This window comes from Eptesicus fuscus, chromosome 23 (assembly GCF_027574615.1).
Source record: "Eptesicus fuscus isolate TK198812 chromosome 23, DD_ASM_mEF_20220401, whole genome shotgun sequence".
Lineage (NCBI taxonomy): Eukaryota > Metazoa > Chordata > Mammalia > Chiroptera > Vespertilionidae > Eptesicus > Eptesicus fuscus.
In genome coordinates this window covers 5,910,831-5,926,963 of record NC_072495.1, presented here as the reverse complement: position 1 = coordinate 5,926,963, position 16,133 = coordinate 5,910,831, and the positions used below count along the sequence as shown (strand labels likewise).

Sequence of the window (16,133 nt, the reverse complement as noted above, 5' to 3'; positions counted from 1 at the left end):
TAAGGCCACACAAGCTCATCTGAGTTGTTTAAAGCTGCCTCCTGGGTGGATACCCGGGGGAAGTACCAGGGGTCCTCTCAAGTTTCCTCTCTTTCTGATGGTTTAGGTAGTCTGTCTTTGGGGGTCAAGGGGAACATGACCATGTCCCCCTTTTCCCCCTGGGTCTCTGAGATCTGGGAGGATGGTTACCTTGAAGACCTTCTTGGCCCAGGTCCTGAACGCCTCCTCCTGCCCACAGAGCTCATCCCCTTCCTTCATCTTCAGGATCCTCTCTCCTCCCAGCTCTTCCAGGAGGGTGTCCACAGCATGTCCAAAGGCGCAGAAGTGCGGGTATGCCCTCGAGCCAAGACCAAACACCGAGAACCTGCCAACGAGACAACAGAAAGCTCATGTGAGGTTGGGCTGAGGGGGTGCCTGGTGCTATGAATGAAACTATGCCTCCCCAAATTCATATGTTGAAGCCGTACCCACAATGTAACTAATTGTATTTAGAGATGGTGCCTCCAAGGTAGTAACTGAGATGAAATGAGGTTATAATGTGAGAGCCCTAATCTAATAGAACTGGTGTCCTCATTAGAAGGGGAAGAGACACCTGAGTCTCCCTCTCTCTGCATGTGCACAGTGGAAAGGCCACAGCAAGAAGGTGGCTGTCTGCAAGCCAGGAAGAGAGGCCTCACCAGAAACCAGTCCTACTAGCACCTTGATTTTGGATTTCCAGCCTCCACAACTGAGAAAATAAACTTAAAGTGTTGAAGCTACTTTGTGGTGTTTTGTTAAGGCCACCCAAGCAGACCAATACACCTGTTCTTTTTTTTTTTTTTCCAGAAGGACTGTGGTTAGCCATGCATGGTGGTCAGGCAACCCCAAGACTATTTGGAGAAGGCTGTCATTCAAATAAGCCCCCCAGGGGCTTCTCCCTTCCTCTGGTATTTACTAGTCCCGTGGTCGGCAAACTGCGGCTCGCGAGCCACAGGCGGTTCTTTGGCCCCTTGAGTGTGGCTATTCCACAAAATACCACGTGCGGGCGTGCACAAAAAGTGCGATTGAAACTTCCGTGGTCCATGCGCAGAAGTCCGTTTTCAAAAGTAATTTTTTTTCAAAAGAAATATTTTGGCTCTCAAAAGAAATTTCAATTTGGCTCTGTTGACTAATGAGTTTGCTGACCACTATACTAGGCAATACTGTCCTCAGGAGAAAATTGCAAATTTGTCCTAAGGAAAATGAGTTGGGGATAGTGATCATCCAGAATCATTGCCTGTTTCCTGTGTGTCCCTTTCTAAGTTGGACTCATTGGGAATATTTGTCTACATTATTGGGAAGCTTAACCTTTTGCACTCGGATGTCGAGTGTGACTCCACACGGTTAGCATTAGAATAAAGGAATCGAGAAAAAAGCAAGCGAGTGCAAAGGGTTAAATTCTACAAGTTTTGTAATTCTAACCAGAGCAGTTTCAAGTACAAAGACAATGAAAATTATGACACAGAGGTCCTCGGGGCCTGAATCAGTGAGGAGACCAAGAGGACTTGTCGCTGACACGGCACGTGTGGGTGTGGACAGGCTCTTCTGAAAGGGGATGAAGGGTGTGTGAACATGCTGGCTCTGCCCCTTGCAGTGTCTATGAAAGTAACTGGCTTCACAAACCCTCCTGGCATAGACACCACCAAGAAGATGCTGCTGTTTGAATAGATGGGGGTCAAGTTAGTGACATTTTGGTTGATATGGAGATGGGGGCTGGCGGCTTTCAGGTATGGGAAGTGGGGGGCTGGGCCTCAGGAGGCCACTCTTCCTAGCTCGGTGTGTCCTACAGACATTTGATGTCATACTTCCAGGGCTTGATCCTGGCTGTAGGCCTTGACCTATTCGGGACTAGAGGGACAGGTTCCCAGTGGGACAAGTACATCCCCTCCCACTTCTTTCCCAGGTCGGAGAGTTCTGCTGTAGACTGTCATGTCAGACAAGCCAAGGAGTGGAGCTGTTTAACCTACTCCATCCAGGGGCTGGTGCTGTCCCCAAATCTCATTTTTAGGACAAGGGGTCCAAGATGGTGAGATGGGGGATCAGGAGACGCTGGGAAGAAATTCCATCATTGGAGAATGAACTTGAGATAGGTCCAGATGTCTCACATGTCAAATAAAAGTTTTCCACTCCTTTCTCATCTCTCTCTTCTTTCCTGCCCTCCATTCTTCCTGGTTCCAGAGCCTTTCCAAGGAAAGTGGATGAGATTAGGCAGTGTTTTCCCCATCCCTCCTTCACCTATGGTCTTCCTGGACCTGGATTCCTCCCCTTTTCCTCACAGGGCAGCAGCCTGGTGTGTAGAGAGCTGGTGACCAGGAGTGGACTGGTTGGAGGGCCGCCCTTAGCCTAAGCAGATTTGGAAATGCCCAGCACCAGCCTGCCGTGTGGTTAAGGCATTGCTCCCCAAATCTGCAATATGTATGTTTGTGACATCCACCATACTTGACTGTCACCAACTCTGTTCCTCATTAGCGGTTTAACCTGCGTTTAATTTGTGCTTACTACCCATCCAGCCCACATGTGTTCATAGCAGATGGTTCAAGAGATGAGCTCATGGATATGCTTCCCGGTGCACCTGAAGATCTGCATCATCGTCACTTCCCAGACTCACGTTTCCATCACCGTCTTCACCTCATGGCTTCAGAGTTCCTATTTTAAGCCTCTAAACCAGGAGTTGGCAAAGTTATTGTATAGGGGGCCAGAGAGTAAATATTTTTAGGGGAAGAAACAAAATTGAAATCATTATATAGCTACTTCTATAACAAGAACAAATTCACACACATTTTTCCTACTGACAAAGTTAAAAATGTACTACTAATAATGATAATAATTATAGCTCAGTATAATTTTTTAGTAATATATGTCTACTCATGAGAATTCTTTTTCATGGGAGATAACATTTTGCTTAATTGGGGCTCAAAGGTAGTGTTGTGTGTTTTTTTTAAATCATTAAATAAATTGCAAGTGTTCAGGTGTAAAAACCATTCTTAGCGCATGGGTTGTACAAAGACAGACAGTGGCTAGGTTGGATTTGGACCACGGCTGTCACTTGCCATTGCCTGCTCTAAGCCATGGTGGATTTAATAAGGGAAAATTGGGTCCGACTGTCAAACTATGCAGCTGACATTTCAATGTCAAACTAAAAAAATGTACAGATTTCAAAACCTATATAGAATGGACAGCACCAAGGGGGAACCCTAATGTAAACCATGGACTTGAGGTGCTCATGACGTGTCAATGTAGGTTCATCAATTGTACTAATGTACCCTCTGGTGGGAATGTTGATGGCGGAGAAGGCTATGTGTATGTATGTGTCGTGGGGCAGAAAGTATATGGGGAGTCTATGCACATTCCCTGACTTTTTCTGTAAACCTACGACTGCTTTAAAAATTAAGTCTTTTAAAGAGTGGACCGATGGCCACAATGCTTCAATATCGAGGAGCCCTGTGATCTGAATCATCTACTGAGCACTGCTCTGAGCATCTGTGAAGAAGGTTCCATTATGGCCAGGTTTAGTTAGAGATTCCTGGCCAGGCCTGGATACTCTGCTTGTATCAGCCTCATCTTGACCGATATCTGTGAAATCAAGGGTTTGACATGACATCGTTTTATTTCTTTCCAAATACCCATTAAACTGAAGACACAACTATTGAAGTACAAAATATATGTCCATGTACTACCTAAAGTTATCTCATGGCGTGTGACTATGCTTTTGAAAATAAAGGAGTTAGGCCAGTATCTTTTGAATCTGACTACACAATGGAGTCAATTGGGGAAATATTTTCTCAGTTTTTAAAAATTTATTGATTTGAGAGAGAGAGAGAGAGAGAGAGAGAGAGAGAGAGAGAGAGAGATTTGTTGTTCCACTTGATGTATTCATTGGTTAATTCTTGTATGTGTCCTGACTGGGGATTGAACCCACAACCCTGGCGTATTGAGATGACACTCTAAATAACAGACAAACCCGGCCGGGGGGAGGGGAGAAGTAGGCTTTTTTTTTTGTAAAGCAATGCTTGGTCCCAATTGTAGGCTGATTACACCAGAATCACTGGAGGTGGGGCTTGATTATGGGTGTATTACAAATATCTCCAGGTGCTTTTAATGCACACCCAGCTTTGAGAACCACTGGGTTATGGCAGTTTGTCTCCAGAAGCTTCTATCAAGTGTACAACATATCACTTGGGAAGGACAGCTCATTGCGTAATTTCTAGGGGTCAATGTTCTGCATCAACAGTGACGTGCTGATGAGGGGGTGAATGTGTGTGATGGGGTGAAATGTGTGTGGTGGGCAAATACGGGATTGTGGGGGCAATGAGGCTGTGCATTTACGAAGAGGAGTCAGGTGCAGCCAGGTGCAACTGGTTGTTCCAGGGATGAACAGGCGTGGAAGTAAGACACCCCCACAACGAAGAGCCCACTTTGCAGCTGAGTCCAGTTTCCCAAGAGCCTTTGTCATCCCTGATGCCCCGAGCCCCTTGCTCACCTCACATTTGCCAGGGGGCCAGTGCTCTCAAAGTTGTCTCTGTGGTTCGGCCCACAGCCTGATGATTTGTGGATGTCAGAATAGGAGGAAACACTATTGAACCTGACCTTGTAGCTCCTGCCAAAAGGAGAGAGAGTCATGAGCTCTGGCTTGAGCCCTCTCCTGAGGTCAACACCCTGGATCTTCAAACAACCAGTCCTGGTTCTAGAACCCTCTCATGTGTGATGAGTGAGACCATAGCATCCTAAGGTCTCCTCTACAATGGATCAACTTACCCTCACCCACCACCGTGCCAGCCAGCCATCTGTACTTGATGCCCTGTGTATTAAAGCTTTCTTTCTGACCACACTCAACTCAGGAAATTGAAAGCCCAACAGTCAAAATAATTGAATAGGCAAGAAGTCAGGAAGGAGCAGAACAGACCACCCCTAACCATTAGACCATGCTTCCTTGCTACCCAAATTTTAATGTGTGTAAGGATCAGCCTGGGACTGTGTTAGGCAGATCCTGATTCTGAAGATCTGGGGCTGGGCCTGAAAGTCTGCATTTCTAGTAAACTCCCAGGAGATGCCAATGCCGCTGGTCCCCAGACCTCACTTTGCGTAGCCTGGACCTAGACTTGTATTGTCCACTGTGGCAGCCATTGGCTACCTGTGGCTGTTGGAATGTAAAGCTAAATTAATTCACACTAAATGTAACGAAAAATTCTGTTTCTCACTTGCACTAGCCACATGTCAGTTGCTCATTCAACAACCATGTGCGGCAGAAATATAGACCATGTACGTCACCCTAGAAAGTTTGATTGGACGCTGCTCTTTCTGTCAAGTTGTGGTCCTTAGACATTTCCAGGGTCTGTCACATCCCACCTTCCACGTCAACATGGAAAGTGCTCAGCACTGACATGTGGCAGGAAAGGAGACTGGCTTTCTCATTAAATTGTTTTGAAGGGGAAGGAAGATGTCACTGGGACTCAGACCTCAGCACTAGAGGCTCAGGAGCCTTAAGCCTCAAGAAAACACACACACCTGGTTTTCTAGTTTTTCTCTAAAAGTAAGTTTTGATCTCAGACAGGGCAGAAACATAAAATAAAACCAAACAAAAAAAGTCTCCAAGACAACCCCCCCCCCAAAAAACAAAAACAAAAAATCCAAACCTCCAAACAAAAGAAACAAAGCAAAAAGAAACACAAAAACTCAATACATCAATCTGAGTGCAAAAGACAAAAAAAGAAACAGCGCATTCTGGCAGCAGGGTTCCTAAGCGGGATATCTTCAGTTCTTGCTCCAGGATCGGGAAAGGTCTAAATACATGTAAGCATAGTTTCTGCCCTAAAATAGTCACACGTTGAGTCACTTCTCCAAATAAGGCATGCAACATATCAGGGGGTGGCCGTGGTGTTAGTGGGAGGGATGGTGGGTGGTTGTGGGATAAGAATAACAGCACATGTTTTTGTATGAGGTTTACGGTTTCCCAAATGCTTTCCTCTCTGTTGTTATCCTTCACAACAGCTCCCAGGTATGGTCAGGACAGAGAGAGCTTCTCCCCATTTGGTGGATGAGAAAGACTGAGGCCCAGAGAGATCAAGGGACTTGCTCCAGGTCGCTTAATGAGTTAGTGGCACAGCCTGGGTTAGAACCTCAGGTTTCCTTGACACTTAGATGTGGCCTTGGAGGTTCAAGCATCGGGCATGCATGCGCACGCGTGCACACACACATCTCCATGCACACAGGTGCATGTATGCACACACACACCCGCTCTACCTGTGCTGGCTGTCACGGGCTGCAGCCAGACCATGGACTTCTGTGTCACCTCGGGGGAGGGGAGGCCCTTTACGGGGAGAGAAACGCAAGGGTTCCGGGTACCTAGAGGGGAGAATGGATGGTGCCCTATCTCTCCCTGAAGGAGGGGACCTGCTGGAGACCACCCAGGACGGGACAGCCAGGAGAGGGGCAGGGACAGTGAGTGCTGGAGTTGGGCACAGAACGAGGGCTAAGTGCAAGGGACTCAGCCACCCCCTGGATATGGAACGCATGCGAGTTTGGCAACACGTGCTTGGCTACAAGAAAACCAAGAGGGATTTTCTGCGAACCACGGCCAGCGACAGCATTTGGTGCCCAATTGCAGGCATGGGGTCTGCTCTGAGCTGGAGGAAGTGCTGTGCTGGCCTCACTGAAAGGCAGCTCCGTCTGCACCTGCCATATGTTCCCCACTTTGTGGGGGATTTAAGGGCTTTTCAAGGGTAATTTAGATTCCAGGTGTTTTTCAGATCTCGGAATCTCTTTAGAACCCAGCCCCACGTTGGATGCGATGTCATGTGAACATCGTTTGACTGCAGGCATCTCTCTGCCTTCTTCTGAATGCAACCCCCACACGAGCTGCAATGCCATTGTGAGCATCAGGTGGAACAGTTCCAGGGAAAGCAGCTCATTTCACTGATTCCGCATGTCAGTTCCCAGTGGCAGGAGAGCACTGGTATTTGCACAGTGCTCCTAATTTTTCACAGGGCACATATGTCTAGTTTCTTACAAATGGGAGAGTTCAGGCAGGTGCAATAAACCCTATTTGATAGGAAAAGAAACTGAGGCACAGGGCTGTGAAGTGACCAACTCAAGACCTCCTAGTTAGAGACCAAAGCATCAGCTCTGGCGGGGCACACGCACCCACCGGCTAAAATCGGCCACAGATGGACTGTAGGTCACAACCACCACCCACCCAGATCTCAAATGTGAACCCCAGGTGCCAAAAGACAATTTCCAGTTACCCTCAAGGGGTGTCATGCGACCTTGGAGGGCCATTCACTTACTTCCTTTCCTCCTGCACAGAGTTGGGGTGCCTCATTTCCATCAAAGCACAGCCGAATTTCTGCAGACCAAAAGAGGCGAGTGACATGGGAAGCATGTATTATTAAAGCTGGAATATGCTCAGGCACCGAGAGTCTGGGGTCCTAGCTGGAAAAAGAGGAGTCTGCTGCTTGGGGGCCTGGGTGTCCGAGATGGTGAGATGGTGAGGGGCTCGGCAGGGCAGCAATGCTTGAGCTGCAGACGCACATGGGAGGGTCAGCTGCTTAAAGAACTGCAGAAGTGGACTCACAACCCTCAGCACACCAAGCCCCTTTGTGGCTTTCTCTCTATAAAAATATTGTCCTCACTTCTCTCATCTGGAGCTTCAAGCACCAGGGGACACCAAGCTCTTGGTTTGAGCATCCATTCTAAAGAACAAGCTCACTCAGATGACAGCGATTTCACTAGGAAACAGCCAGTCCCTGGGTACCAATGGACAGAGGACTTGGAATTGTCCAATCTTTGCTGAGCTTAGATCCACATTGAAACCACTGTCTTTGAGGCCCTGGGAGGATTTGCTACTGAATAGCAGGTGCAATGGTAGCCCCTCTTTCTTCCTGCTGATGGAAACATATGCTAGAACAGGTGAAAACTCATCTTACCTCCCCATTTTCAGGGGGGTCTCCGTTGCCAAAGGTGCTGGTGACCACCAGGACCAGAGTTTCATGTTCCAGGTGCACAATGTCATAGTCTTCCATGGATATCACCTAGGTGGGAGAGCAGGAGGGGGGCAGGAAGGAAGAGGTGATGAGGAGAGAGAGAAGGTGGGAGAGAACAAGTAGTGATGGGGGAAGGAGGAGGGAAGGAAGGAGGAGGAGGAGAAGGATGAAGAGGAGGAGGAGGAGGAGGAGGAGGAGAGGCAGAAGATGAGTCATCTTGAGCCATCTCCTTTGGAAGAACTAAATGCATGGGGTGTGGCTATTTCAATGGGTAGAACGGAAAGCCTTTGGCAGTGTGGGACCTTCCTACGGTCACTGTGGCCTGAAGGACATAGGGAATCTGGGGAAACAGTGCAAGGGGTTGACTGCCAGGAGAGACAGATCCTTAAGTGAGACCCTTCAGCTTTTTAAAACCAACTGATCTTTGAATCTTCTTGACCACATCTAGGCTGGGAATGACCTGGCTGACTGGATCTGACCAACTGCTGCTCAGCCTCCTTTCTAACCCTCCCTCCAGCAGGGTGGATGACCTGGGCCAGACAAGTCTGAGATACCTGCTTTAGGGAAAGATTGTTGCCCTGTATCTTAGTATCGCTTGAGAAACATTTTTCAGTGGCGGTTTTAGGGAAGCCCAGTCTCTGGAGATGCTTCCCAAAAATAAGTGAGCCATAAACAAACATGTTTGGGGAACATTTACATTCTCTGCCCTCCGCTTTTGGAGATAACACAGACTTGCAGACTAAAGGCTCTGCGAAGTCCTGCAGCAAAGAAACCCACTGAACTGTATTTAATGCAGAGCTTCTTAAACTGACTCCAGAATTGATTTTCATAAAATCCTCTAACAGTTTCCTCTAGATCTGGGGGTTTCATTTTGTGATTCATGGACTCCTGGAGGGTTCACAGATAGAGGAACATCACAGTCCCCTGAAATTTATGAAAATGTGAGCATGTGTGCTGATGGGCAACTTGAGACGTGCTTTCATCCATTCTCAAAGGGTTCTACTCTGTGGAATTCCCTCTCTCCCCTCCCAACTTTAATTACCACGAGGGGCTAGAGAGCTGGCAGTGCCCCCTACCCACCTTGGCATCGAAGGCGTGCTTGAAGATCTCACACAGGGTTTTGGCATAGGCCTGCGATTTACCCGTCTCTGTGCCATAAAGGATGGTCGCCTTGACCCTCTTGGCCATTGCCTGCCCCATCAGCTTGGCCGAGAACTTGACGGCTCTGGGAGGAAGGGAAGGGAGAGGACCATGGGAAATGCCAGGCTGGGACTATTGGGCAGAAGCATGATCCACGACATTAACCAGAGAGAACTTACTGTCCTGATCTTTGATGGCCTCGGGGATCTCAAAGCCTGAATTTAGGCACCATTTGACCCCTTTAAGTCCCTCCAGAGCAACGAGTCGTGAGCTGAAATGGTTGGTTAATTGTGTTGGGTTGTTAATTGATCAATCCCCGTCTTGAAGACCTTGCTTTGCCAAGCATTGTCCCCAAAAGATGATCATTCATTCATACACTCATTTGTTCATTCACCAAATGTGTGTTAAGCATTTATGTGCCAGGCATTGTTATAGGAGCTGAAGAACATAGAGAATGTAGCTGTGGACAAGCAGCTGTGATGGGGCTTACATTAGTGTGTGTGTGTGTGTGTGTGTGTGTGTGTGTGTGTGAGAGAGAGAGAGAGAGAGAGAGAGAGAGAGAGAGAGAGAGAAACAAATCACTAGGTATTGAGCTCAAAGGGCTTTCAGAAGTGAAGGACCAGGTCTGGTTTAGTCAGTCATGCGTATCCAGGTCTTGCACAGCTGATGCCTAATAGGCACTAAATATCTATCTAGCAAAAGGAATGAATTTTAAAGATGCTGCTACCACTGAAGACTCGGAGAGTTCAAATGTCAAGTCTACGCTCTTTGTAGTTAAATGGAGAATTCAGAACCACTGTTCTTCCTTCCCGTCCAAGAGGGCCTGGGCGAGGCAGCCAGGCCAGAGGCCCAGGAATTAGAGCAAACATCCCTGCTCTAACTAGGCATCTCTGAGCAGACAACTTGCTAATTACTCCTACCTGGGGATTATTGGTGGTAAATTCATCATTTTTTAGAATTAGGGAAACCACCCACGCTGCAGGAGCACTTGGGCTAAGGGAGAGAAACAGAGAGAAATAAAAGGTGCCTGGAGGGTTCCCTTTGAATGATGGGAGCATAAAAAAGCAGCTATAATTAACTTCCATTGTTTCTAGCCCCATCTTAATAGTGCAGTTAATGTTTTAGATTTTCCCCTTCTTCCCCCACCAGACAGCTGAACTGAAGGGAAGCCAGAGGTTGCCCTCCCTGAGAATATTTGTGATCTCTCATTAGCGAAAGAATGGCTGCTGAGATGCCCTTGCTTGGCTGGAAGACAGGGTTAGGTGGAAGGAGAGAGGAGGGGAGAAAGGGAGAGAGATGCCATGGGCCATATTAACAGAGCCAGCACCCAGGGTTGAGTCCCTGCAAGACCCACCAGTGTCTTGCTTCTGGGGTCTGTGGCATGGATGGCACCGATTTTTTACTTTTATTTTTTACAACTACCACCATGCAGAGCCAGTTCTGGAGCTGAGGGCATTCAGGAAAGAGAGTGAGGAGCTCAGTGCTCCTCTGCCAAAAGTTAGTTCCAAACAGGGTGTCTCCGAGAGTGCTGTCGGAGCTCTCTTTCTTAGGAGAAGCCTGCATCCCCATTAGAGCACCTCAGTTGGCTCCACCCCACTTATCAGCTGGCCCCTTGCTGGCTACATGTTCTTTTTTATTTTTTTAAATGTTTTTATTGATTTTTAGAGAGAGAGGGAGAGGTATAGATAGAAACATCGATAAGAGAAACATTATTGATCGGCTGCCTGCTGCACGCCCTCTATTGGGATCAAGCCTACAATTCAGGCATGTGCCCTGACTGGGAATTGAACTGGTCACCTCTTGGTTCATGGGTTGACACTCAATCACTGAGCCACACCAGCTGGGCTGGCTATACGTTCAGGACAGTTATTTTGTGGTGGCCTTGGTCCATAACCCCGCTCCCACCCTTCTGTGCTCAGTTAGGACTTACTCATTTTATTCTTCAGCTCATTTGTCATCTCCTGAAGGAAGCCCTCTTTGACCTCCTAAACTCAGTGAAGTCTGTTCTTTGGCACCATGGATCATTCCTCAATGGCACTCGAAGTGCTGACTGTATTTTGTGATTCTTTGACAGATGAATGGTTGTGAGCTTCAAGAGGGCAGGGACCATGATGTCTGGCTCATGATGTCTTCCCTAGAGCCTAGTACAGTGCCTGACAGGGAGTAGGCTCTCAGTATTCATTTGTGGGCCAAATGAACGAATGAATGAATGAATGAATGAAATTAGAGTTCAGCCCTGGACAAGAGCACTATTGGCAGTGATGTTCTGGACCCAGCGCATCTCAGCTCCTCTCTACTATGGGTTCAGTGACTTCCTGTTGGTAGCTTAAAACTGTCCATAATGGGAGTATTTACACTATGGCAATTGGCCAATGTTACAAATATACTATTATTTTTACTTTTAATATTATCATCAGGAAAGCTGGTTTACCAACATACCATTGCCTCCAGGAAAAGAATTTGTGAAACTGGACGAGGAAAGTAAAATCGGGAGGGAGAGGAATTGTGACGACACTTACATCCCACACTCTGAGGCAAAGAAGGCATGAGGGGGTGAGAGAAAGTAGAGAAATCTTATCACACTAGAGGTCAGAGGCATGACTAGCTGCCTGGCTTCCTTTTCTGGGGCTCTCCAAGCTTTGGGGCACACACATCCCCCACCTACTTCAGGAGACTTACTCTGCCAGCTTCTTGAAGCCGATGGCTCGCCGCTTTGTGGGGGTCCCGTTGGTACCTTTCCAGAGGTGGGTGTTCCAAGGGTCAGGCTGGGAAGAAAGGACTACGGTTACTGCAGGGAGGGAACCTGGCTCCTCTTGGAAGATGCTCAGGATCCCTGGGGGCTGTGGCTGTCCAGCCATGCCCAACCCACAGCCCTTGAAGGGAGTGATTCTGCGAGTGATGACCACAGGGTCCTTGTACAGAGTGGCTGGCCCAGCCTTTCTGCACTGTCCTGCTAGACCTTCCCATGAAGCCCTCAGTCCCTCCCAAGACTTTCCTTGAGACCCCAGACTACTCATTTAGTCTCCATGAATCTTCCTGCTAGGGCTGCGTTGTCCAATATGGTACCACTAACCAAGCATGGCTACTGAGCACTTGAGTGTCCGAAGTGCTAGTCCGAATTGAGACGTGCTCTCAGCATAACACACACAAGGATATTGAAGACACAGTGCGAAGAGGCAGGGAGGGGCAGGACCTGGTATTCGAAGGAGGGGGTGAGTCGGTAGTTGAGCATCTCCTGGTGGAAGACAGGGGTGATGCTGCCAGACATGGGGGGCACAATCCACACCCAGTCTGCCGGACAGCCCCCCCGGCAGCGGTATTCATTCTCCATGTGCTTAATGAAGGACTCGGTGGCCGAGTGGTGGTCGACGATGGTCACTTTGTCACTCTGTGGATAGAGAGGGGACAGGAGCCAGGAGGTAAGAAAGCTGGGGTGTTTCAGGATTCTCCCACAGAGTGGCGTTTCCCGAAGGACAGGTCCTGGAGATGGTTTAGTGCCCAAAACTTCTCTGCATTTCTCCTTCTGACTGTACCCAGGAGAAAGTCTTGGTTTGCTGCTAACAAGCCTCTCTTGCTAGTCTTCCTCTCTCCTCCCCCATCCTTTTTTAAATGAACCTCTCTCTTATCTAGCTGGAATTAAACAACTTGGTTTTGTTATTCCTTGTATTTGTTTATTTATTTAAACTTACAATTCTTTTGTACTTAAGGCAACTGATCTTGGCTCTCCATTTATGGCGGTGATACAAAATCCTGTCTCTGTTAGCTGATAGTCTGAGTCCCTAAGCAAGACACAGATGATACCCGAAATCTCAATTCTAAAATAATCACAGGTGACAGGTCACAACCCCCACTACTGGTCACCTCCTCCTCAAACGTCCACACTCAAGACCAACACGGAGAGGCAGGTATGCATGATGGGCAGTAGACCTCGCTGGTGGACAGATCTCCCCAAAGGTGGTTCCTGGCAGTGAGGGCTCTTGGACTTTTTGCTCCAAGGCTCTGAAAGGTTTAGTTCCTCCCTGAGGCTTGATGGCCAGGATCCCGGCACTACCTGGAAGCTGTAGAGAACTGCAATGTTGATCTCCACCAGCGCCTGGTCCTTCCACAGGGAGGACGTCTTTCTCATGTCCAAGTTCATCTTCTTGGCCACTTCCTGCAAGAAGAAGAGAACACAGACTCACAGGCTGGGACGCTTCAGACTAAGGAGGGGCAGGGCTTGCTCGTGTCATGAATGAACGTCTTAATTATTAGTCAGCTCACTGGCAGAGTGAGTCACTCACTGAAGATTTCTTATTGAGGACCTACTGGTGGTGGGAAACTAGAGACGTGGCTGGCCACGTACTATTGAGCGGAACTTACAGTGGGAGAGAACAGTTTATATTATGATCAGTGCTAATTCCTACGAAGAAAATAAGACGAGGATACGGGATGAGGAGGGATATGGGGCAAGTTTCATTGAACCACGATAGTCAGGAAAGGCCCACGTGGAGGTGGCATACTGGGTGAGACCAAAATGAGGAGAAAAAGTAGGGCATGTGCATACAGAGAGAGGCGAGGGTCTCGGCAAAGAGACAGCACATGCAAAGCCCCCGAGGAGGGTTCAGACTCGCAGCATCTGAGATACAGAAAGCAGGGCAATGCACGCGGAGGGTGGGGAGCCGGCGGGAGTTAGTGAGAAGGGCAGCATCTTGAAGGATGTGCCACGGAGCCAGGATTGTTATCCCAAATGTAACGAGGAGGGTCTTCACAGGGTTTTAACCAGAGATGTGGGCCTGGGAGTGACCTTGTCTATTTTCTAGTGGGAAAAGCTCTCCACCCAACCTGCTCCACCCCTGAAGTGGCCACTACTTGTAATCTAGACCATGGACGTTTTGAGCTTGACTGACTCCATCTGACAGATGAGGAAAGTGAGGCTGAGAGGTGCCTAGATTTGCTCGACTTCTGTAGAGCCAGTTGGCCTCAGAGCTGGAGCCCAGGGAGAGAGATGTGTACTGCCCAGAACCTGGGCGCTGCTCCCCAACCAGCTGGCGTCTCTGGCAAAAACAACCCCTATGTTTGTTACAGCTGAAGCAGGAGCTGATGTCAAGGGTGGGGAAGACCGAATAGCAAATGCACTAATTAGAGCCTAGCTTTTCTCTTACTCTGTCAATTCTAGTCACTCGTGGGAACCCGGGTCTCATTATGGGGCTAGAATGCGACAATTTCTCAGCTTTGGGTAAATCGCTTCCCAGCCTCAGCTGTCAACATTTGTACAGAATGGCAGCTGGAACTGGAGGCAGGGGTGGGAGGGAGTCTCACTTAAGTTACCCAGTGACTACTCGTTGCAGTCGAAATGCAAGCAAGATCATGGAGGCGGACTTATTGATTCACTGTTTGGGGCTGAAGCGTTAGGTTCTGCTTGGGATCTTTGGGCAGCGACACAAATGCAGGAAGTAAGGAATTTGCTGCTTTATGTAAGTGCATATAAAGCTCGAGTTATATATAAAAGGGGAGAGTGTGTCTAGCCAGTTATGCTGCTACTATTACTTCTCTAGCATTATTTTGGTTAACAAAAGAGAAATTAATTGCAGGAAAAAACCCCACCTATACAACTTTTTAAAAAATGCCCAAATGTGACTCAATGCATCTCTATGAACATTAACTAAAACGTTTTTTCCTTGCTTGCCAGAAGTCTGTACAGATCGGTGGCTGCCTCAGTAGAATCCTCTAGGGAGCTTTGAAAAATGCTGACGCCCCCTCTGTCCCCCCGCCCCCATAGAGCAATTCCATCCAAATCCTGGGGAGTGGGATCTTGGACACTGCTGTGCTCCCCTGGTAATTGCAGTGGATGGCAAGGCTGAGGACCTTGGCTTCTGTCTTGCAGGCTAACAACCATGGATTTTTTTTTTAAAGTGAGATATAATCATACCTAATAAAATGGTAATATGAAAATTACCATCACTCCGCTACGCCCTCGATTGGGCCGTTGGGAGGCTGGGGGTGGGACTCGGGGTGGCCGATTGGGCTGACTCATGAGTCCCCGCCCCCCGTTCCTCCTGCCGTCCCCAACGGCCGGAGCTGCGGGAGGACCCATGGGGCCATCGGAAGGCACCGGTGGCGGAACTCGGGGTGGCTGATTGCGTGGCTGCTGGCACCAGTTTTCCTCTGGCCACCCGCCAATCGGAGTGCCTCCAGCCAGCGCAATCGGCCACCCAGAGTTCCTCCACCGGCGGCGGGTGGCCAGAGGAAACGGAGCTGGAGGAACTCCGATCGCGCTGGTGGCTAGAGGAAACGGCACTGGAGGAACTCTGGGTGGCCGATTGTGCTGGAGGCCAGAGGAAATGGCGCTCCGATCAGTGGGTGGCCAGAGGAAAACTGGTGCTGGCGGAAAACTGGTGCCAGCAGCCAGGTGAAGGAAGGTCTTTTGCACGAAACTTCGTGCAACAGGCTTCTAGTTGACATATGATATTGTGTACATTTAAGGAGTACAAAGTTTAAGGTGTTGGTTGGGTACATTTATATATTGCAATATGATTACCACTGTAGCATTAATTATATATTGCAATATGATTACCACTGTTAACATCTGTAAGTAATTATTGTGGTGAGAACAATTAAGATCTAGTCTCTTAGAAACTTTGAAGTTTATACTAGAGTGTTGTTGATTATAATCTCAATGCTGTGCTTTAGATTTCCAGAAATCATTTATCTGTACGACTAAAACAACATCTTCCCCAATTCCCATGCATCCCACCCCCCACAACCACCATTCTAACTCTCCGATTTTACCAGAGAGCAGAATCCACATATTAGTGAAATCATACCGTTTGTCGTTTGTCGTCGTCTGTCTGACTTAGCTCACGTGGCCTATGCCCTCAAGGTCCACCCAAGTGAACACCTATGGATTCAGCCACATAAACCTAATGCTTGGTTCTGAGTTCTAATCTTGACTCTGCCTTATTTACTGTGTGACACAGGCCAGCACTTCAGTTCTCTGCTTCTCGTGCCCTATTTTGA

The 16,133-nt window shown here is 48.2% G+C and overlaps 1 protein-coding gene across 2 annotated transcripts in view; it reads right to left on the bottom strand.

Annotated features, from left to right (window-relative positions):
• NOS1 (nitric oxide synthase 1) overlaps positions 1-16,133 on the bottom strand; it is an 84,710-nt gene that overhangs the window by 24,225 nt on the left and 44,352 nt on the right. For both annotated transcript variants that reach the window (XM_054712751.1, XM_008142755.2), the window contains exons 12-19: positions 13,189-13,290; positions 12,331-12,525; positions 11,817-11,902; positions 9,078-9,222; positions 7,941-8,045; positions 7,302-7,360; positions 4,499-4,615; positions 190-364 (exon numbers count right to left, since the gene is read on the bottom strand). In XM_054712751.1, the coding sequence (XP_054568726.1) occupies positions 190-364; positions 4,499-4,615; positions 7,302-7,360; positions 7,941-8,045; positions 9,078-9,222; positions 11,817-11,902; positions 12,331-12,525; positions 13,189-13,290 (984 nt within the window). The remainder of the gene's footprint in view (positions 1-189; positions 365-4,498; positions 4,616-7,301; positions 7,361-7,940; positions 8,046-9,077; positions 9,223-11,816; positions 11,903-12,330; positions 12,526-13,188; positions 13,291-16,133) is intronic.